Genomic DNA, 20,828 nt, shown 5'->3' on the forward strand with positions numbered 1-20,828 from the left:
CTGCAGCGCAAGCGCACTTCGTATGGTATTGGACTAAGCAACCTAGATATATGCCACAAGTGGCAGCAGAACATTAGCTGTTGCACCCAACACCCATAGATGGAGCACTATACATGCCCGTGGGGGACAGGGAGAGACCACCTAATGCACTTACCTGTACGATAACAGCCTGGCGGAAGATTGCCCGAATGCTAGAGGCACCATTGATGTACTCGCCACTACTACCACTAACGTACCACCCAGACATAACACTGCTGCAGGAAGAAACGTTTCATAGATTTAAACCGAAGTATAATATAGCTACATGGGGAGATTTGTACTACGAGTGCAAGTTCCGTGCCATTGGCCATATGTGCCCGGTGGAACAGAGGACCCCCCTAGATGTATTCTTGTACATTAGATTAAGGCAAAGTATGAGATCACTAACTCGGGAGTTCCCAGAGGAGCCTGGAGTGATGGCCCCTTTACAACTCATACTGGGGCAGACCAGACCCATGAGACTGGTATCCCTAATATACAAATCAGTTCATGCACAAAGAGAGCTGCCTGCCACACACTCACGTATACGATGGGGGGAGGAACTGGGAACAGCACTTATGGATGACCAATGGGAGAATTGCTGCTTACAAACAGAGAGAGTATCAGTGAGTAGTAGACTCCGAATTATACATTATAAGTTTTTACAGAGGCTATACTACACTCCAGCTAAACTGTGTAGATTCAAGCTTAGACTGGAGGATAGCTGCGCTAGTTGTCACACTGAGGGTGCTGATTTTCTACATTTAGCGTGGGAATGCCAGAGTGTTAAGGAATATTGGATTCAAGTGTTTAGTGCCACGCAAAAAATGATAGACACCCCGGTAGAACCAGACCCTCTGTTGGCGTTACTAGGGTATGTTAAGCCAGTAAAAGCAGAACATCGTAGATTCATAGCCATGGCGCTCCTAATGGCCAAAAGAAGGGTGGCCTGCAGATGGGGAAGGGGACGGGCGCCTAAATTTAAGATATGGCTGATGACCTGATAGATGTCAGGAGAAGCTCGCCACATATGCGGAATTGCTACCAGTATCTTCTAGACCAACTGATATATGGGCACCACTGACGTGTTATCTGATTAACAACCCGAGGGAGAAACCATATTATTAAAGAACTGACTACATAATGAGAGACAATAGGAGTAATTACAGGAGGATTGAGTACATGTAGTGAGACGAGGATCGGTTGATGGTGTATTAAAGGGAGATGAGACGACACAGATAGTGTTATTAGTCTGTACATGGGAATAAGACAGGGGATGGGAAGGATGCAGGTGTGCTCATGATAAATGATATGTTATTAAAAAAGTATATGGTGTAACAGGAAAGCGGTCTCTCTGGCCAACACAATGTAGTGATAACAAATGTGATGATGTTTGGCGTATATTGTATATCGCACAGTGATGTAACTATGTGTAATGTAAACTTGGATCCACATAGGATTTTGTTCAGTTGGAAACGAGGATTGTACATATGTGTAACCTGAAAACAATAAAAAGAATGTTTTAAAAAAAAAACCTGTGCCTCATGGGAACAGTCCAGCCCGAACTGCCAAGCCAGGTCCTCCCTGGACCGGAAACAAGCCTCCTACGACCAGTTTCGGGGTTTCACCCCTCTTCAACCAGGATAGCTTGATTCCAGTTGCATAGTGAGCCTAGGACCAACGTCTGGGCATACCTGGCACACTTAGGGCGAGAAAGCAAAAGACACCCAACTGATGGATGGAATGCAGAACAAATCAAAACATTCACCCCAGTCAAGAGATCTGGGTTAAATCCACCATTCCTTTGCTCACCATGTCACCCCAGGTTAGACCTAGCCATTTGCAAATCCGTCTTAAACCATGTGCCTCATGGGAGCAGTCCAGCCCGAACTGCCAAGCCAGGTACTCCCTGGACCAGAAATAAGCATCCTAGCACCGGTTGCGGGGTTTCACCCCTTTGCAGCCAGGATAGCTTGATTCCAGTGGCAAAGTGAGCCCAGGACTCACGTCTGGGCATACCTGGCGCACTTAGGGCGAGAAAGAAAAAGACACACAATTGATGGATGGAATGCAGAACAAATCAAAACATTCACCCCCAGTCAAGAGATATAGGTTAAATCCATCATTATTTTGCTCACCATGTCACCCCAACTTAGACCTAGCCATATGCAAATCAGTCTTAACCCTGTACCTTATGGGAACAGTCCAGCCGAACTGCCAAGCCAGGTCCTCCCTGGACTGGAAACAGGCATCCTAGGACCGTTTTCGGGGTTTCACCCCTCTTCAGCCAGGATAGCTTGATTCCAGTGGCACAGTGAGCCCAGGACCCACGTCTGGGCATACCTGGCACACTTAGGGCGAGAAAGCAAAAGACACCCAACTGATGGATGGAATGCAGAACAAATCAAAACATTCACCCCAGTCAAGAGATCTGGGTTAAATCCATCAATCTTTTGCTCACTGTGCCACCCCAGCTTAGACCTAGCCATATGCAAATCAGTCTTAACCCTGTGCCTCATAGGAACAGTCCAGCCCGAACTGCCAAGCCAGGTCCTCCCTGGACTGGAAACAAGCATCCTAGGACCGGTTTCGGGGTTTCGCCCCTCTTCAGCCAGGATAGCTTGATTCCAGTGGCACAGTGAGCCCAGGACCCGCATCTGGGCATACCTGGCGCAATTAGAGCGAGAAAGAAAAAGAAACACAATTGATGGATGGAATGCAAAACAAATCAAAATATTCACCCCAGTCAAGAGATTTGGGTTAAATCCATAATTCTTTTGCTCACCATGCCCCCCCAGCTTAGACCTAGCCATATGCAAATCAGTCTTAACCCTGTGCCTTATGGGAACAGTCCAGCCCGAACTGCCAAGCCAGGTCCTCCCTGGACCGAAAACAAGCATCCTAGGACCGGTTTCAGGGTTTCACCCCTCTTCAGCCAGGATAGCTTGATTCCAGTGGCACAGTGTACTAAAATCAGGCACAAAAAGAAGATGATTTTTGAGTTTTATTGGAAGTGTTCAAGTAGGTTTAAGTGAAGGGTGAGTATTGAAGTAAACGTACATGGAGGTTGATAGTTGTCTTGTTGATAGTAGTGCATTTCTGCATCCTTATTTAGTCCCTGTTTGGTGGTATCTGTTTTCTTTATTGCGGTCTTATTTTCAATTCACAGTTTCCAGCTCGTGAGTGTGCTTTTATTTGTTCCAGTCCAAACAATGCAAAGGTTTTCTTGTTGAAGTGTTTTTGTTTAAAGTGTTCCATAATGGGTGGCCCTATGTCAGGCTTATTGTTTTTCTGTAATGCTCCTGTATTATGGAACACTTTCATCAGGAACCACCCCGCCCCCCCCCCCCACCCCCCCCCCCCGCCCCCCCCCCCCCACCCCCCCCCCCCCGGCATCGCCCATACAGCAAATGGATCATGAAACTGGGTACCACCAAAGAGGGACTAAAGGATGCAGAAATGCACTACTGGTGAATTGCTAGCAACATGCTAAACAGGACGGAAAGTCGCATTGAATCAATACCAAAGGCTTGTCACTGAGAAGACCACGCCTTTGCAACACATAAAGCAAACATGAAAGACTCTTAAACAAGGGCAAATATGGCTGATGACTGCATAACAACACTAGGAGTCCCAATTTAGTCACTTTGAGAGTTCACCCTGATAAGAAGTGTTATAATTCCTTGAGGTGGGCAGTTGCCTACCCTAAATAAGAATCAATTTTCTTACACTCAAGTTACTAGAGGAAGGCTATTAAAAAAGTAACATTGTTTTCACAAATGACTCTGATTTCCTAGAATTGACAATTGTGAAAGCTGCAGTTTTAGCAATGTGGGCACTATGTTTGTGGATGCTCCTTTGAGCCTTATCTTGTGCACATAATAAGTAAATACAACTGAATTTGAACGTTTCCAAATTATTAGGACATTGTGTTGTCTCTTCCAAAGAAATATTTAAACAAGGTGCTCTAGGCTGCTGATGAAGATCAAATTCTGTATTTCATAGATCCAGGCCTTGTGATTTAATAGTAGGCCACCACCATTAAACAATACTGTATGCCACATGTGAAAAGCAAATTCAACAAAGATATCCAATTTTTTTTCTCAAAAAATATCTTGGCTAAAGCGACTGCATTATGGATGCCCCATGTACCACAAAGACTGCTGTTACCACCAGGACTTCTGATGATGTGACTCCAGTTAGACTGGCTGACATATATTAAGGAAACTGTATAGAATACTGGAGAGTTGTGCACCAGCTATGGCCTTGTCATACCTCTTGGACATGAACCAAATTACACCTTCAGGCAAGAAGTTGTGGCAACAGTAAAAGATGGCATGATTGTTTAGTTTCCAGTCGACATTTGATAGTCCTATTTAGTGACAGAGCAGAAACACATTTTCTCAATAGCAGTTTATTAAACAATATTTTGTTGGCAACCCAGGTCATACTTATGCACTTGTGTGCTTTCCTGGTGGTAGCCCAACTTGGTGAATGCCACCACTGGGCAGATTTCTGAAATGTCAAGATAGACGATATTTACTAGATTTTTAATACAATGTTGTTGTTATTCCTGAAGCTGTAATGACCAAGTTGTTTTTGTGTAAATATCCCTTTCCTTTTCTGCTGCCTGGCATTTTTATTCTCCTTAACATTTTGGATTTATGAGAAGACACCTGACCGATTCCCACAGCTGTTTCTATATTGTGCTATATATTGTGTACCCCTTAACACCTATTCCGCTTCCACCTTCACTCCTATCCTTTTACCACCCCTCTCCCTATGTTTCGCCATTCAGCACACTTTTGCCTCGCTCGTGTATTTTTTCTTTATTTTTTGATTGTCTGACAGTAATCCTTTAAGCTTTTTCTCCAGTTTTGATGCCCCATGGCCCTTTAATTCCTGAACGTTGCTCCTTAATACCTTAACTGTTCTTTCTTCTCCACCCTGCCAAACCTCTTCTCCTTTTCAGGCTTTCCCCTACCTTACTTAACTTTTCTATTTGATCTCTTTTTGTATGTGCTGTTCTACTGCTTTCTGGCACCTTCACCCTCATTTTGCAGTTTGTTGGGAGTGTAGTCGAAATACTAATCAGTGTTTCAATCCTTAACTTTGGATCTGCCTTTTTACCGTTTAATGCTAACATCAATATCCCTGTTTTAATCCTTGTGAGAATTGTTTGTGTATTTTAGAAAAAAATATTTCAGCAATGTTGGCCTGGGATTAGATACCAGGTCCATGTTTTGTTTCCTCGGTCTGTCTCAAAATGTAGTAGATTCTCCAAAATGAGATATCTTGGAACATCTCCACATTTTTGGTTCACTGGTTTAGTATTAACCACAATAGATTTCACAAACCCATCTGCTAGGGCTGACTCCAAGGGGGAAGATCGCTTACACACCATTTATCATGCGGTGATCCAATGAATTCTAACTTTCTGTTAATGCAAATAGCAAACCCTACAAGGAATACTGGCTCTCATAACGTTGTGCAGAAGCAGGAACCTAACATACATAAACCAGAGTGCTGCAGATCATATCTTAATGGTTGACAATCAAACGCAGAACCAGAGCCTTATGCTTAAGTGCCTCCTGCTCCCTGAGGTGTTTTTTGCATTACCCATTCTCACAAAATGTTGTTGACAGTAGACTGTCATTGGCAGCTAATGTCAACCAAGAGATGAACAGTGTTGATAATTTTGAGAATCAATAACCTGATTTAAAAAACATAAAAAAGACAGCAAGGGAATTGTAGCTTTAGAACATACACTTGTGTTTAATTTTTTTTAAATGTTGTTCTATTATTCCTGCAGATAGTTAATATTCCTGGTGGTGGATCACTCCTCGATTCTGTTTCCGTCATGGATTGTTTTCCAGGATTGAATTTAGAAGGTATTCCAAACCGGGACAGCACGAAATATGCGGAACCATATGGCATCCAGTCGGCACACACTTTGATAAGAGGCACACTGAGGTACAAGGTGAGTCCCGGGAGTGTGTCTACACTACGCAACTTAGCTAGCCACTATTTATTGACGTTTTTATGGTTGTGCATGACAAGTGTGTTTAAGAACAATGGTCATTGTGTTTGTTCTGTGTGATTAGCTGACTATGCACAGCCTGAAATCCTCTTCTGGAGCACTGAAGTAGGGAAGCACTCCACACATGGCATGCGGAGAACACTTGCAAAGACCTAGTGGTTATACAAGGATGAGGGTCATTAACCATCTCTGTCGTGGAGGGAAGATCAATTCGAACTCCATTTTTGCTTTCCTTTAAATTTTACCTTATGTTTGTTTGCTTCTATGCTTTGACTTCCTTCCCCTCTGATCTGTTTGCAATATGCTGCGTTTCTGTATTTGGGGGTGATAGATAGGTGGGCAGCATGTAGCTTGTTAGCTCTGTTTGGGGCAACTGGTTCAAATATTGCTTTTATTAATGCACGAGTGATGTAACTAGCATGAGCTACTTTTAACGAGTGATCCTTTGTGATGACTGTAGGGGTTCAAAAGCGATGCGCTGAGCATTGACCATGTTCTCTTGCAGCAGTTTGTCGTTTCTCTTTGTAAGTTACTAGAATCAGCGCAGGAAAGTGTTTCTCTCTCTAGGTAAACCCAACTAAGGGTGCATGCATTAAAGGGTGAATATTAAATTCAAAGATTTACTAATTGCTCCAAACACATATATTCAGGCCTCAAACTATAGGTGAGGTATCAGTATGCTCCAACACAGGCTCAGGAGTCTTCACTGGTCCATTCTTTCTGTGACTGAACAGTGTTGGCATACGCCTAGATGAAACCAGTCCTCATCCTAAGAACTCCTATTCATCTCCCCGGTCTAAAACGCAAGAGAGGTCACAGTGAGGAGGAACTCGATAAAGAAGCATGCCATACAATGTGGGTGAGGGTTCACATTCTTTATAGCAAAATCTCTGTGAGGCTACTGCTGTGAAGAAGGACCATAGGCAATTAAGTTTTCCACCTGGGGGTAGTGGGGCTAACATTGCTGTCCTTCTATATCCCAGTGATGCTTGTGTTAATACATTACTTAGGAGCAGCTCCTCCATTAGGGCGCCGGAGCGTCTCCCTACTGCTTTCTCGCAATGCGAGTAGCAGAAACGTAAAATGGTATAAATACCATTTTATGTTTCAGCTTCTCGCACTGCGAGAAAGCAGAAGAAGGGTATGCCTAGTTGGGAGCGGGTAGGTGGGCGGGTCGGGGAGAAGTGGCTATCCCAATGTTATGGGTGCTGACTGTTTGTTCGGCCCCAGGGCCGACCAAACCAGTCATAGCACTCTCTGTTTTCTTCATGTAGGCTGCTGCGCAACCTGCATGAAGAAAACCGCCTCCCCGTAGATGCCTGTAAGGACGGCGTCCTTGCCAATCACAACAGCTGCCATTGCAGCATTGTGATTGGCTTAGGGTAAGAGAGGGAGGCTGCCTGCTTCTGCTTCCTGTTTGCAGAGAGCAGGAGGCACAACACAGGAGTCCAGCACCGGAGGCGAAGGTAAGTTTAAAACAAATTAAATGAAAACTCCCTCCCCTTGTGACCCCCTGCCTGCGCCTGACCTTACTGAGTTTCACCTGAGCCAAAAAGATTGAGTTACTCATTTTCTTTCTGCCTCTGTATCCTTCTCGAGTGACATAGAGGAATGTTTTTTATCATAAATGTTTTTGTTTTTGCTTGCCTGAGTAGAACTCTGAACAATCCATTGTGCTGTCCCAATTGTAGAAGAAATGCATGATTAGTGGTGTCATGGCTCACTGTACAGGATGCACCTCTTAGAAAAAAAAGACTAGTCCCAGGATGAGAAGTTACACCCCCAAGATAAACTGAGGATGTCTCACGAATGCACTGAGTCACTAAAGATGATCGCCAGGGAAAACAAGAATAACATCGTTGGTACTTCAGAGACCAAACCAAACTGAGTCTGCCAACAATAGACATCAACCTTTTCAAGAGCCCTGCATCAGTGCCAACGACTCAATTGGCACAAGATGAGGAAAAAGAGCCCTAGATTTAGGTTCCCACAAGCCTGTGGAAAGTTGCTAAGTTGATTGTGTGACGGGTGGACTCGCAGGTTGGTGTTCCCCAAATCCTTTCCATCTTATCAGGGTCCCTGGAGAAGGTCAGAAGGAAACTGAAGTGCATTGGCAGGAAGAAGTTCAGCTAAGCAACTCTCACCTTACAGGATGGTCAGTGTGCATCAAGTCTGCTTGTCAGATATGACCTGGAGCTGTAATTTCTTTACTTAAAATTTAAGAGTGTGCTGAATACTCGCTGGTAACCTGCTGCTTGATTAGGGAGAGCAAGGAAAGATTAATTATTATTCTTCAATTTCATACAAAAATAAATGGTCAGTAGACACTTTCATATTGTGGGAATTAGTTCAACAGCATCGATTTAACAACTGCAAAGAAGCTACCACCCTTCAGGGCACGGGGAACAGGTCGGAGGAAATTAATAGCTCATGTGGAAGGAAACTACACAGAGAAGCAGATTTCCACTGTTGGCAAAAGTACAAAGGCAAATATATAAGGATTTCGATTTCCACTTAGAATTAATTAACTTTTGCAAAAAGATCAGATACATGGACTAATTTAAGAAGACAAATATTCTGTAAAGCACACATGATTTAAATCACTTCACACTTGAAATCTGTCCAAATGAGGTTTAGGTGTGACAAGATAAAGTGAATTGCCATTATACATACATGTGGAAATAAAAGTGTGTAAGCAGTTATCTGATTTGAAGAAGATCAGAACCATTTAAAGAGAATTAAGTATGCAGAGGTGACAAAAGAGAGCCCAGCCAGGTCCTAGTCAAGCAGAACTATAAACTTTACAAATTTCAAAGCTGCGATGGGCCTGTTTTCTCAAGGTGAAGATCACCAATTGTAAGTCCGGCTATTCTGAAGACTAGTAAAGAACCTACACTCTGTTTATCTTCATTCAGTTAGAGTGAGTTAGTTGTATCTCCTGTGTTTGGTAGCGCCTAAAACATAAGCATGAAACTACATTATTGCTTCTTCTCTGGTTCTATTTAGCCAGAGAATGAACAAAATGTTGTGTACTCCTAACTAATGAGTGTATCCAGATGAAGAAAATATGGAGCCCAAGGAAGCCACATACAGACCAAACAACACTGAGCACAGTGCAGACCCTTGGACGAAGCAGTAGGCAGGTGAGTGAAAAGCTAATTGACAAGGAAACGGAGATACTGCCTAGGATTCTCCTATGCAAAATGGCATAAGTCATTTCAAAGCAAATACCTTAATATCTGCAGCATCCACTCTGATGGCAAAGATGTGGTAGTCAAACATACCAAAGGTGGATGAGAGTGGATGAGAGTTCAAGTAATGTCACTACTATGGTTCCTTCTCCATTAAGAAGGGTTCAGAGATTAGAAATTATACCCTCAAAATTAAATTCAGTCCAGTAATATGGACCCAAGCCTAACTGAGTTAAATCCAGAATCCCTGAAGCTTCAATAGATTCACCCTGCAGTATGTTAATGTCCTTCTCTGGAGTTTTAGCTCTTATGGGCAGAGCCACAGGAATTATGCAGCAAGGGAGGACCAACTTATGACACAGTTAACTGACTTATGCAGCAAGAAAATGCAAAGTATGTGCCATAATGGAGCACATTAAGTGACAGTGTCAGTTCACTATTGTAGTTTGTACACAAGTTAACACTGTCTAGACACCTTATTAGTACACATTTAAACCCAAATACCGCAATATGCAACTGAAAGATGATTAGTCAACCTTTGCAAGGTGCCTTCCACTACACTGCAACATGTGTTGCCACATTTTTAGTAACTTTTGATCCTTTTGAGCTAGACCCTTTCTTTTGTTAAAATCTGTAAAATACGCCGCAGATGATGGGTTATGTGGCAAACGCGCCTACTGACCACTGCAGTGAGCAATGTGGAAGCAGCGACTCATCCTTATGCCAGACAACAAGCAGGCTGAAGCTAGGTAGATGCTGGCAGAGATTGAAGTGCTTCTAGCAATTCTATGAGGACTTCCCTGGATGTGACAGACATCAGCTTTCTTTATATCAGTCACAGGCAGATCCGCCAGTACTATGCTTTTAAGTATTCAATTTCTCAGCAAAAGAACTGGTTAAGGTGCTGAATATGTCCTTCTCTTGCAAGGAGACAGACTATGTGCTCCAGTCCATTAAGGCTGATGCAATCATGGTGAAGGCTATAAGTGCCATGGCAATAAGGCGCATGTCTTCCTTTCTGGAACGGAGAGGCAGGTTCTTGTACCCACAGAGGTTTTCCTCTTCTCAGTTTCAAAAAAGTTTTTGGGCTACCCTTTCTGATTGCTGTCAGCGTCAATCCACAAAGGTAACCAACAGGACTTTGTGTCAACACAGCAGTCTAATAAAGGCTGATCAAAGATCCTGGGGCCACACGTAAGCACGACGGTTCCAAGAAGGACAAATTGTCCCTGCTCAGTTGATCAGAATTTGATTCGCACAAGGCCTCCGGGTTGACTCAATCACATGTAAAAAAAATTGGTGATGGACATTATGGCATTTTGGACACATGCTGGATTTTGTGGAAAAGTCACCGCAAAGTTAATTGTGCTCTCATTAAAGCTAGAATAGATCTAGTGCTGGAATACAAAGAGAACTACTCCAGAAACTCCTAGTGCAGAAAAATAGCAGGGCCACCGTCCCATCATTAACTTGTGCTTCACCTGCAAGCACTTGTCCTAGATGATAACAATGGCAGAGGTGATCCCCTGTCTTCAGTGCAGTTATTGGTATGTCATCACTGGATCTCAAGAAGGCCTACTTTTACATCCACTGGAAAATTCATAAAAGCATCAAGTGCTGATAGTGTGCAGGACTGCAGCAGCTCAAGGGCCTTCCCTTTGCATCTATAATCTACCAGCAGGGTGTTTATGACGTGCCTAATCCTGTGGCAGCGAGAAGGAGAAACAAAGTTTCAGGCAGAGAGTTTGTCCGTGCTGGGACTAATGTCATCAGGCAGCATCATGATACATGTGTCAAGGCTCAGAATGTGAGCTGGCATGAAGAGCTTTACCAACAATGGATGCAAGCGGTGTGGGATTATCAGAAGATTCAGGTGATGAACCTTGGGCTGATCTACCCTTCATCCACATCTGACATATCTTTCTCCCTTCTGCCTCGAGCAGTCACAGTAATGGCGAATGTGTCCCGGAAAGCTAGATAAGCACAACCAGGGGGCTGTGGACAGATTCCAAATAGATGCTGCACTAAAACATGCTGGATCTGCAGGTGGTCAGATACACCAACATTCCAGCTATGAACCACAGTAAAATTTTGAAAATAACAGTCAAAACCACATGAGGCAGGACTGCATGTGCTTATTAACCCTATTTAAAAAAAGTGGAAGTCCGGTAGGGATGGGCTTCCAAATAGAGCACCTACCTGTGGGAATAAAGACTGGCAGAGTGGCTGACTTCAGCAGGTCAGAGATCTAGGTCACACGAGTGGTACTGTGGATGACCTTTTCGACCAGTGGGCGTTCAGAGATGGGGAAAAGCAGTATGCTCTTCTTCGTCCTCCAGTTTTCAGGAACTGAGATAAGTGGAAACAAGAGTTTCTTCAGGGCTTCTTCTCCATGCAGCACTCAAGGAACATTTGAGGCAAACATGGTTCAAGTTCAAGTTCAAGTTCAAAATTTGTATAGCGCACTACTCACCCAGAGGGTCTCAAGGCGCTTGATGGAGGGTGGGTGCATTACTTATCGAAAAGCCACGTTTTTAGCTGTTTTCTGAAGGAGAGGTGGTTCTGTGTGAGGCGGAGGTGAGTGGGGAGAGAATTCCAGGTTTTGGCCGCTAAGTAGGAGAAGGATCTTCCTCCCATAGTGGATCTGTGGATGCACGGAATTGCGGCGAGGGGTTGATTGGATGATCGTAGTTGACGGGTGGGTGTGTAAAAGGACAGTCTTGTGTTGAGGCATTCGGGTCCTAGGTTGTAGAGGGCTTTGTGTGCGTGGGTGAGGAGACGGAACGTTATCCTCTTGTTGACGGGAAGCCAGTGGAGGTTTTTTAGGTGACCGGAAATGTGAGCTTGACAGGGGATGTCCAGTATGAGTCTGGCTGAGGCGTTTTGGATGCGTTGGAGTTTTTTCTGTAGTTTGGCTGTGGTTCCGGCATAAAGGGTATTTCCATAATCCAGTCGGCTAGTGACCAGTGCATGGGTGACTGTCTTTCTCGTTTCGGCGGGGATCCAACGGAAGGTTTTTTTGAGCATGCGTAGGATGTTGAAGCATGAAGATGAGACGGCGTTGACTTGTCTGGTCATCGAGAGGGAGGAGTCCAGGATGAAGCCCAGGTTACTGCGTGATTTGTAGGTTTGGGTGCTGTACCCAGTGCTGGTGGCCACCATGAGTCGTCCCAGGATGAGGGGGATGATCCTAGGATGAGGACTTCCGTTTTGTCTGAGTTAAGTTTTAAACGGCTGTTCTTCATCCATTCGGCTACTTCTTTCATTCCTTCGTGTAGATTGGTTCTGGCGGTGTTTGGGTCCTTGGTGAGGGAGAGGATCAGGTGGGTGTCGTCTGCGTAGGAGATGATGTTGAGGTTGTGTTGTCGCGCGATGGATGCGAGGGGACTCATGTAAACGTTGAAGAGGGTGGGACTGAGTGAAGATCCTTGTGGAACGCCGCAGATGACTTCGGTGGCCTCTGATTTGGATGGGGGGAGGCGGACTCTCTGGGTTCTTCCAGCGAGGAATGAGCCGATCCAGTCCAAAGCTTTTCCTTGTATTCCGACGTTGCTGAGGCGTTGTATAAGGGTGCTATGACAGACTGTGTCGAAGGCGGCGGAGAGGTCGAGTAGGATGAGGGCGACTGTTTCTCCGTTGTCTAGTAGTGTTCGGATGTCGTCTGTAGCTGCGATGAGGGCGGTTTCGGTGCTGTGTTTGGCTCGAAAGCGGGATTGTGAGGGGTCGAGGGAATTGTTGGATTCAAGGAAGGCGGCGAGCTGACTATTGACGACTTTCTCAATGACTTTGGCAGGGAATGGGAGGAGTGAGATGGGGCGGTAGTTCTTAAGTTCAGAGGGGTCTGCTGTGGGTTTCTTCAGAAGGGCGCTGAGTTCGGCATGTTTCCAGCTTTCCGGGAAGGTAGCAGAGTTGAAGGAACAGTTGATGACATCGCGGAGATGGGGTGCGATGATGGAGTCTGCTTTGTTGAAAATGTGGTGGGGGCATGGATCGGTTGGTGAACCAGAGTGGATGGAGTTCATTAGGCGGATGGTGTCTTCAGTGGTGATGGTGTTCCAGGCGCAAAGGTTGTGAGAGTGCTGTTTTGGTTCGGAGGTGGGTGGGGTGGACTGTTCTTCGGATTGGATTTCAAAGCTGTTATGTATGTCGGCAATTTTGTTGTAGAAGAAAGAGGATAAAGAGTCGCAGAGGTCTTGAGAAGGGGTGATGTCGTTGGTGCCGGCGGTGGGGTTGGTAAATTCTTTGACAATGTTGAATAGTTCCTTGCTGTTGTGGGCGTTGTTGTCGAGTCGATCCTTGAATGCCGATTTCTTGGTGGATCGGATCAATTGGTGGTGATTGCAGGTGGCGCCCTTGAGGGTGGTCAGGTTGTCAGTGGTTGGATTTCTTGAGGTCCTCGTTGAACCAGGGGGCCTTTTTGTTACCTTGTTTGATCTGGTGGTTTTTCAGGGGTGCTAATTCGTTAGCGCTGTGAGTGATCCATTGCGTGAGTTTGGTGGCAGCTTGGTTTGGGTCCGATGATATTGCAGGAGGGTTTTGGTTAAGCGATGTGAAGAGTTGATCGGTGGTGATTTTGTTCCAATTTCTTCGAGGAATAGGTTGTGGGGGGTTGTGGGTCGTGGTCTTTTTGTACCTGAAGTGAACGCAGCTGTGGTCCGTCCAATGGAGAGCTGTGGTGTGGTTGAAGGAGATGTGTTTGCTGGAGGTGAAGATAGGGTCGAGCGTGTGTCCGGCTAGGTGGGTGGGGGTGTCAACAAGTTGTTTGAGTCCGAGGTTGGCCAGGTTGTCCAGAAGGGTGGTGGTGCTGTAGTCGTTTTTCTTTTCTAGGTGGAAGTTGAGGTCTCCCAGTAGAATGTAGTTTTCAGAGGTGAGGGCATGTGGGCTAATGAAGTCCGTGATGTCTTCGTTGAATTGTGTGCGGGTTCCTGGTGATCTCTAGATGAGGGTGCCTCTAAGTGTGGTCCTGGGGTCGGTGTGGATCTGGAAGTGAAGGTGTTTGGCGGTCGCGAGGTTGTCGTCAGAGCTGGTCGTGATTCGGATGGTGTTCTTATGGACGATGGTGATGCCTCCTCCTGTTTGGTTGGTGCGGTCTTTTCGGATGATCTTGTAGGCGTCTGGGATGGCTATGGCGATGTCGGGAGCTGACGAGGCGTTCATCCAGGTTTCTGTGAGGAAGGCGACGTCCGGTGATGAAGTGTCGAGTAGGTCCCAGAGTTCAGTGGCGTGTCTGTGGATCGAGCGGGTGTTCAGCAGGATGCACTTCAGGTGGTTAGAGTCTGAGCTGTGTTTGGAGGAAGTGGAATTGGTGTGGGTTCTGATGCAGGTGAACTTGCAGGAGTGGCAGGCGAATGGTACATGGGTGTGTCCTGGGGTAGCCTCGCAGCATTGAGGTGTGCGACCGGGGTTAAGGGCAAAGAGGGTAGCGGCGTCGTACGTTATGCAGGTGGAGAGGGTTTTGCGGGGGCCAGTGGTCTGGCGCTAGGCGCAATCCAGGCGTGGACGGGCGTAGACGGGCTTACCTTTGGCGCACCTTCGGCGCGCATGGGGCGCGACCGCTGCGGGCAGATGCATCTGTCATAAGTGGATAGTGGAGGGGGAAGGGGCGAGGGAGAGATGCCCACTTTCAGAGATCACCGCCCAATCATTTCCTACTGAGCATGAACTCGGTAAGAATTATGCATGATAATCCAACATCTTGATATGGTTCTTCTTGTTCTAGTTATTGGTACACCCATGTCTGTGCCAAGAATGTATGGAGGTGCTGACCAACTCTAATGTGGCCCTACCAGTACTACTTGTAACCATATGTGTTGGGTTTTGAGAAGTCCACTAAGAAAGGTTGCTACAAGTACTTCTGGTAGCCATATTCCACTACTGAAGATGCCCGACCAGAGAACTGTTTGTTCAACTTATCATACAAGGCTTTTGAAAACGTGTACTGTGAACATTTCCAACAGTTAGGATGACGATGCTAAGATGGTAACAGTGCGGTGGTGGTCTCGTATTAAAGGCTTTTGCGGCATTGAATGACCAATAGAATATTAGCCATCCAGGCAGCTGTCATCTCCGCTAGGAGGGTAAGAAAGATTCAGGAATTCTCTGTCGACCTGCTGAACTGAGAGCACCAGGGCACTCTAGCCCACAACTCCGATTTTGATGGTTTTAGGACTGTTCCAGCAGTGGCCAAATTCACCATTCCAGATGGCTCGTTGACTGCATTGTTTGCCTATTGTAAGGTGCATTACTGCATGATTCGATGGGAAATGTTGCACAGCCTATTTCGATGATTCTGAAACTCTTCACCAGCCTCCCGTGGGCCAGCTGCTTCATATTGTAATCAAAACATTGGTGAATAATTATAATAGCCTAGGCCACTTACATTCACAAGTGGTTTTCCATTATGGGTATCTTTTGTAGATTCACATACAACTCTGCAGCCTCTGATGCAAGTCGGTTCAATTGGTTTGTTCTTGATGTTGCCAGTTTATATGAGGTGTGCTCAGAACATGAACAAGGGGGTGACTAGGCAATGGGATGGGAAAACTGAGACCAACAAGTGTTTGCTTAAAGGCATAACATGGTCCATGTGTTTTTTACCAGAAGACCCTAGGCTGGTGGAATATTCAAATGCATGTGTTATCTGTAAAAGGTGGCAGTGGTGGGAAATCACCTTTACAGGCAAGTAATTGTTTCCTTGTCTATCAGCTTGCCACACCTATGGCACGACTGTGTGTTACAATTGTTGGAAAGATGGGACAACAAAACCTGGAGTGTTACCTGTGAGGTCTAAATCAGTGGTTCTTAACATGCGGCCCAGGGACCTATGGGTGTCCGCAAATCCTACCTAGGGGTGGGGGTGGCTGTCGCTGCGACTGTTTAGAAAATGTGATAATTTTAACAAATTAATAAAGTGTATATAAATAAACAAAAAATGCAGTTGAAAATTCTAAAACCTTCTGCAAATGTGAAGTTGGAGGCAATTTTCTTTTAGTTTTCTCAGATTGGTTAATGGAAGCAGTGCAAGAGCATCAAACCGAATATAGTATGGATGATGACTATCCTCCGTTGAATTTTTTTTAAAATCCAACCTTCCCACTGAAACTGAAATTTCGATTTAAAAAAAAAAAAAATGTATTTATGTATTTGTGAATGAAATAAAATGTCATCATTTGAATATTTGTTTAATGAATCCTTGTTTCTGTATTCTTGTGTACTTTTATGTGGTATCATTTATCGTAAAAGCTTAGACCAGGATCCCAGTAAGTACTCAGTGAGGGTCCCCGAATTCCAAAAATGATCTAGTGGGGATCCCCAGGTTCTAGTAGTAATAAAGTTGGGGTCCACAGAAGTCAAAAGGTTAAGAACCACTGTTCTAAATGATTTTTAATTACTGATTTGCTGTCTGCTCTATTCTTATTATAGGGATTTTGTAAAGCAATGAGTGGATTTGTGAAACTGGGCTTAATCAATGCAGACCCTTGCCCGATGCTTGCCGCTGAAGCTCCATCTATAACATGGGTATGCTTTTAATGCTCATTACACACTTTGTATTTATTTACAGAACATTTTTATGCAAAGAATTTGGTAAGATTATGTTTCCTTACACTTTCATTGTTTTATTTTAATTCTAACTATTTCTATAACTGGAGGAGAGTATTCATATTTAGTACTTGTAGTTTTCGAGTTTTCAGAGAGGCGTTGCTTACTCTTTCTCATTTAACTCTAATGTTAAACATGTTTTTCAGTGTCACTTATGGATCCCTTAAGTCTTTAGCTGTCATTCTTTCAATCCTCTGATCACTTTTCCCTTGTGAGTATCATCAGCTCTATGGAAGGTACATTTTACAACAATGAGAAACCCAAACCTCTCTAGACACCCCATTCTCAACAGTTAGCTCGTCTGGTGTGACAGACACCTTCCCCTCATCACCGCAAACTATTTAAATGCTAGTAAACTTCTAAAACTCAAGCCACAACAAATTATCCAAATACCACCCCTCTCCCATCTTCCTGTCATGGGCAAAACTCTAGCGGGCAATATGGACATCTAGCTACCACACCAGATTGACCACCCAAGCTCCACCAAACTGAAGTATCTGGGCTTCGCTTGCTCTGTAGTTTGGAAACTGCATTTCTGGTCGATGATGCATTCGAGATAAATGAAGGGATGGATCTGCCTCTGAGTCCGCTTAGATTTTTTTACTACATTTGACACTATGGCACATCAGCACACATATCCTGTAGGGCCATTCCCTTCACAGTACAGGAATGGATCTCTTTTTCGTTAGAGAACAGACACCAATTCTTCCAGATGGCGACTCTCCGGTTCACCTACACCAACCTGTGATGCTGGGGCAAATCATCCATTTGGGAGTTTCGGGGGCACAGGAGCTTATTTTTCCCCATCACTGCAACAGTGAAATGCTGGAAGGAATGCTTGAATTAATCCTAGTCATCCTTGTGGATATATCGCATCCCTGCTCCTCATGATCTTCTGTGACCTTGGTGAAGTGGGCACTCAATGAATATCTGAGGGAGGAAAGAAGTGTTGGTTCATCTTCACACAAGTTAAAATGACCTGCATCGCATACCAAATTCAGTGGTGTCAAAAATTGGTGGGACAGCCCTGGAACCATTGCCAGAAGACGGGGCGAAGACTTAAGTAACAGAGCAGGTCTTAGTGGTAATTCAGACCTCAGTGATGTGATGTGTTGTCTTGGTGCCTTCAGTGTGAGCCCTTCTTATTCCTACATGCTGGTAACGCTTTCTGGCAATACAACCAAACCAACAGATGTGGGCTTCACCTCTGTATCCGCCAATACAGAACACCTGAGTGTATACCTGCTGGTGCTCCGCTTCCAGTTCAGTTTGTTTTAGGCAAACCCTTCATGCCTATGAAGAACCGACAAGCACGGGCTTGTACTGCCCCATTGTTGTCTCATTACTTCAGGAGAAGACCTGAATGGAGCATTTTTTACCATCACCGGGAACGATTTCTTAAAACACACTAGTCCTGGAGCTTCCCCTCTTTACACTGTGTGGGCTGGACCTGGGTGGAACAGGTCATAAAGGGCCCATCAAATGCCATGTGGGGGAGGGGGGCACGCGTTGTCTCCTTGTGGAGGCTGTTTGCTCAAGTGGTGAGTTACCAATAAGAATAAAGGCAAACATGGATCACGAGTTGCAGTTGTGGCCTTACATTGCAGAGGTCTAGCAATGGGGTTGCCATCCTGAATGAAGGGCTGAGCTTTATTAAATGAAAAACAAAGAGTTACATTTATGACACTTTTGATAGCCCTGTCTGCTGGAATAAGCAATTCAGATAAGGAAAGATTGTTTTAATTTTGAGTAATTCCCCTAAAGCGCTAATGTATTTTCTCGGTTGAGGGAAACCTGGCCCAGGCAGTGGGGAGCCCGGAGTCATCAGGCCATCAGCCCATTTCTATGTACCACCAAGGAGCTCCTTTGTGACTTGAAATATCATTATAATGTATGGCAGGGGGTACTTTATCCCTCACATAGTAATCCATCAGAAAATACATTGCATAAATGTGATATTTTTTTTTGCCAATAATTTGGTTTGGTATGAACACAAAATTCCAGTGCCCTGGGAAATGACAGTTTATGGATCGACATTTTAAATAGGAACTGTTTCGTGTGAATGTTAACTTGTGACACCCACACTAATGGTTAATCTTGCTCCTTGTTACAGAGAGAGCTGCTTTGCCACCTTCACGGATTTCCTCCTTCTAGCAGTGCTGCGAGTCTGAAGGAAGCTGTGTACAATAAACTGAATAAAGATGATGGCAATCTAGAAGCCGTGGAGTGGTAGGATTTATTTTTATTTGTTGCGTTTTTTCCAAAATCTGGTTATGAAACTAGGTTTCTGTCCCTTTTTGGTCAAGGGTAGTTATGGCAATCAGCCACACTTGTATTCGAAATGAGGAAGTGGTATGATTCAAAATTAAAAAGTAAGGATTTGTTACTATCTAGATCTTTGATATACCCCACCTTCCTAAATGCACTATATTAAAAATGAAATTTCCACATTGTTCGTTGAAAATGTATAATTGTTTGCGGAAATGGAGCAAAATTGCATTATGACAATTCCACAAAATATTATTGACGCATGTAAAAAGGCTGAGCCGTATCATTTGAGTGCTACTGAGAAAGCGTGAGGTATGATTGGACGCAAAAGCATGACAAAGGAATGCGGTGGAAGGTGGGCGGGAGGAATTACAGGTCAGGCATGGACATCAGCTAATGCATCGTCTTACTTTGCCACATAGAAACGCATGTCTTTTACCTTGGCTTGCTGCACGTTAGCCTTGTATGCAGTTAAAACCACTTTCCTAAAAAGTAGAGCGAAAAAAACTGACGACAACAGCCAAATTCAAATAAAGATTGTTCACAGCCAGCAATAGAGCTTTAGGAACAGGTCTTCGTTATCAAGATTTGGAAAGCAAAGTTTTCAAGGTTGATTTTTTTTAACACAGTTTGTGCCTTATATTGTATTATAAAATACCAATAAAAATATATATATTTAAAAAAAAAAAAAAAAAAAAGAAAAGATCAGAGGGATTATTTGGAAGCTGTAGTTGATTTTGAGATGCTGTCTATAGGCCTGCGCCATCACTGTGCAGGGCGTAGGTTTAGTTAACTTCTTTTAAACATTGTCATGCGGAGTTTGTACACCATGTACAGTGGTTTAAACTCAGTGGGCCAAGTGCGAAAGATTACTCATTTTGCTAACAATTTCACTTTTCAGGAGTAAGCCACACCTACTTCAAACCAATGAAGTACTCGCCTGCCAACGCAAAAGAAAGCCACAGACCCGAAATAACGTTGTTGGGTGCCATGAGATTCAGAGAAGGCAAAAGCTTTTCTTTTTAAATATATAACCCTCACACACTCTAGTAGTGGCATGCTTCATCATTGGGTTCATTCTGTCTGCTAAAACCCAGGATGGAACCGACCGTATTCCAGGGAGCTCTATGTATATATACTCTTTTTTTATGTAGTGACCGGGGGTTAAATAACTCATCCATGCCCATGTATCCCTTTATTAGCGGGGTCGATAGACACTATGAAAACAATTATATCACTGATCATTATGGGAGGGGCAATCAAGGAGTACAATGGTCCTATGACACTCAGCTTGTCAACATGTTTCTGGCATATTCCTATGGACAAAATTGGTCCTGGGCATTCCGGAGGACAAAAACAAATGTCCCTGCCCCGGTACGATTCTATGACTCCATAAACAATAAGCATTGGCATAGCCAATAGGTCTCCCCTTTGGGACCTTTTAAGTGTTTAGCCATAACTATTGGCACATGTGGAGGATGGTTGCACTTGAGGCAAAGGTGCACGTAAAGCATCAGGCACGGGAAGCTGGGTACTTGTGGATCAGTGCTACACATAATCTCACGTAAGACAAACTTTATAGATCTCATTGACAGACACTCCTATCCAACAGAAAGGGCGTTATGCAGCTGCAGCAAGGAGTTCCAGAACCAGTGTGTTTTCATAAGATAATTGAAGGACAGAAAAGAGGCGTTTTCTTGAAGAGTTTCACG

General features: G+C 44.4%; 1 protein-coding gene across 1 annotated transcript in view; it reads left to right on the forward strand.

Annotated features, from left to right (window-relative positions):
• Nucleotides 1-20,828, forward strand: part of AASS (aminoadipate-semialdehyde synthase) — a 568,722-nt gene that overhangs the window by 508,787 nt on the left and 39,107 nt on the right. The window contains exons 19-21 of the mRNA XM_086966854.1: nucleotides 5,831-5,998; nucleotides 16,672-16,767; nucleotides 18,962-19,077. Coding sequence (XP_086822980.1) covers nucleotides 5,831-5,998; nucleotides 16,672-16,767; nucleotides 18,962-19,077 — 380 coding nt within the window. The remainder of the gene's footprint in view (nucleotides 1-5,830; nucleotides 5,999-16,671; nucleotides 16,768-18,961; nucleotides 19,078-20,828) is intronic.

Source organism: Lissotriton vulgaris, chromosome 1_1 (assembly GCF_964263255.1).
Source record: "Lissotriton vulgaris chromosome 1_1, aLisVul1.2, whole genome shotgun sequence".
NCBI classification, from domain to species: domain Eukaryota; kingdom Metazoa; phylum Chordata; class Amphibia; order Caudata; family Salamandridae; genus Lissotriton; species Lissotriton vulgaris.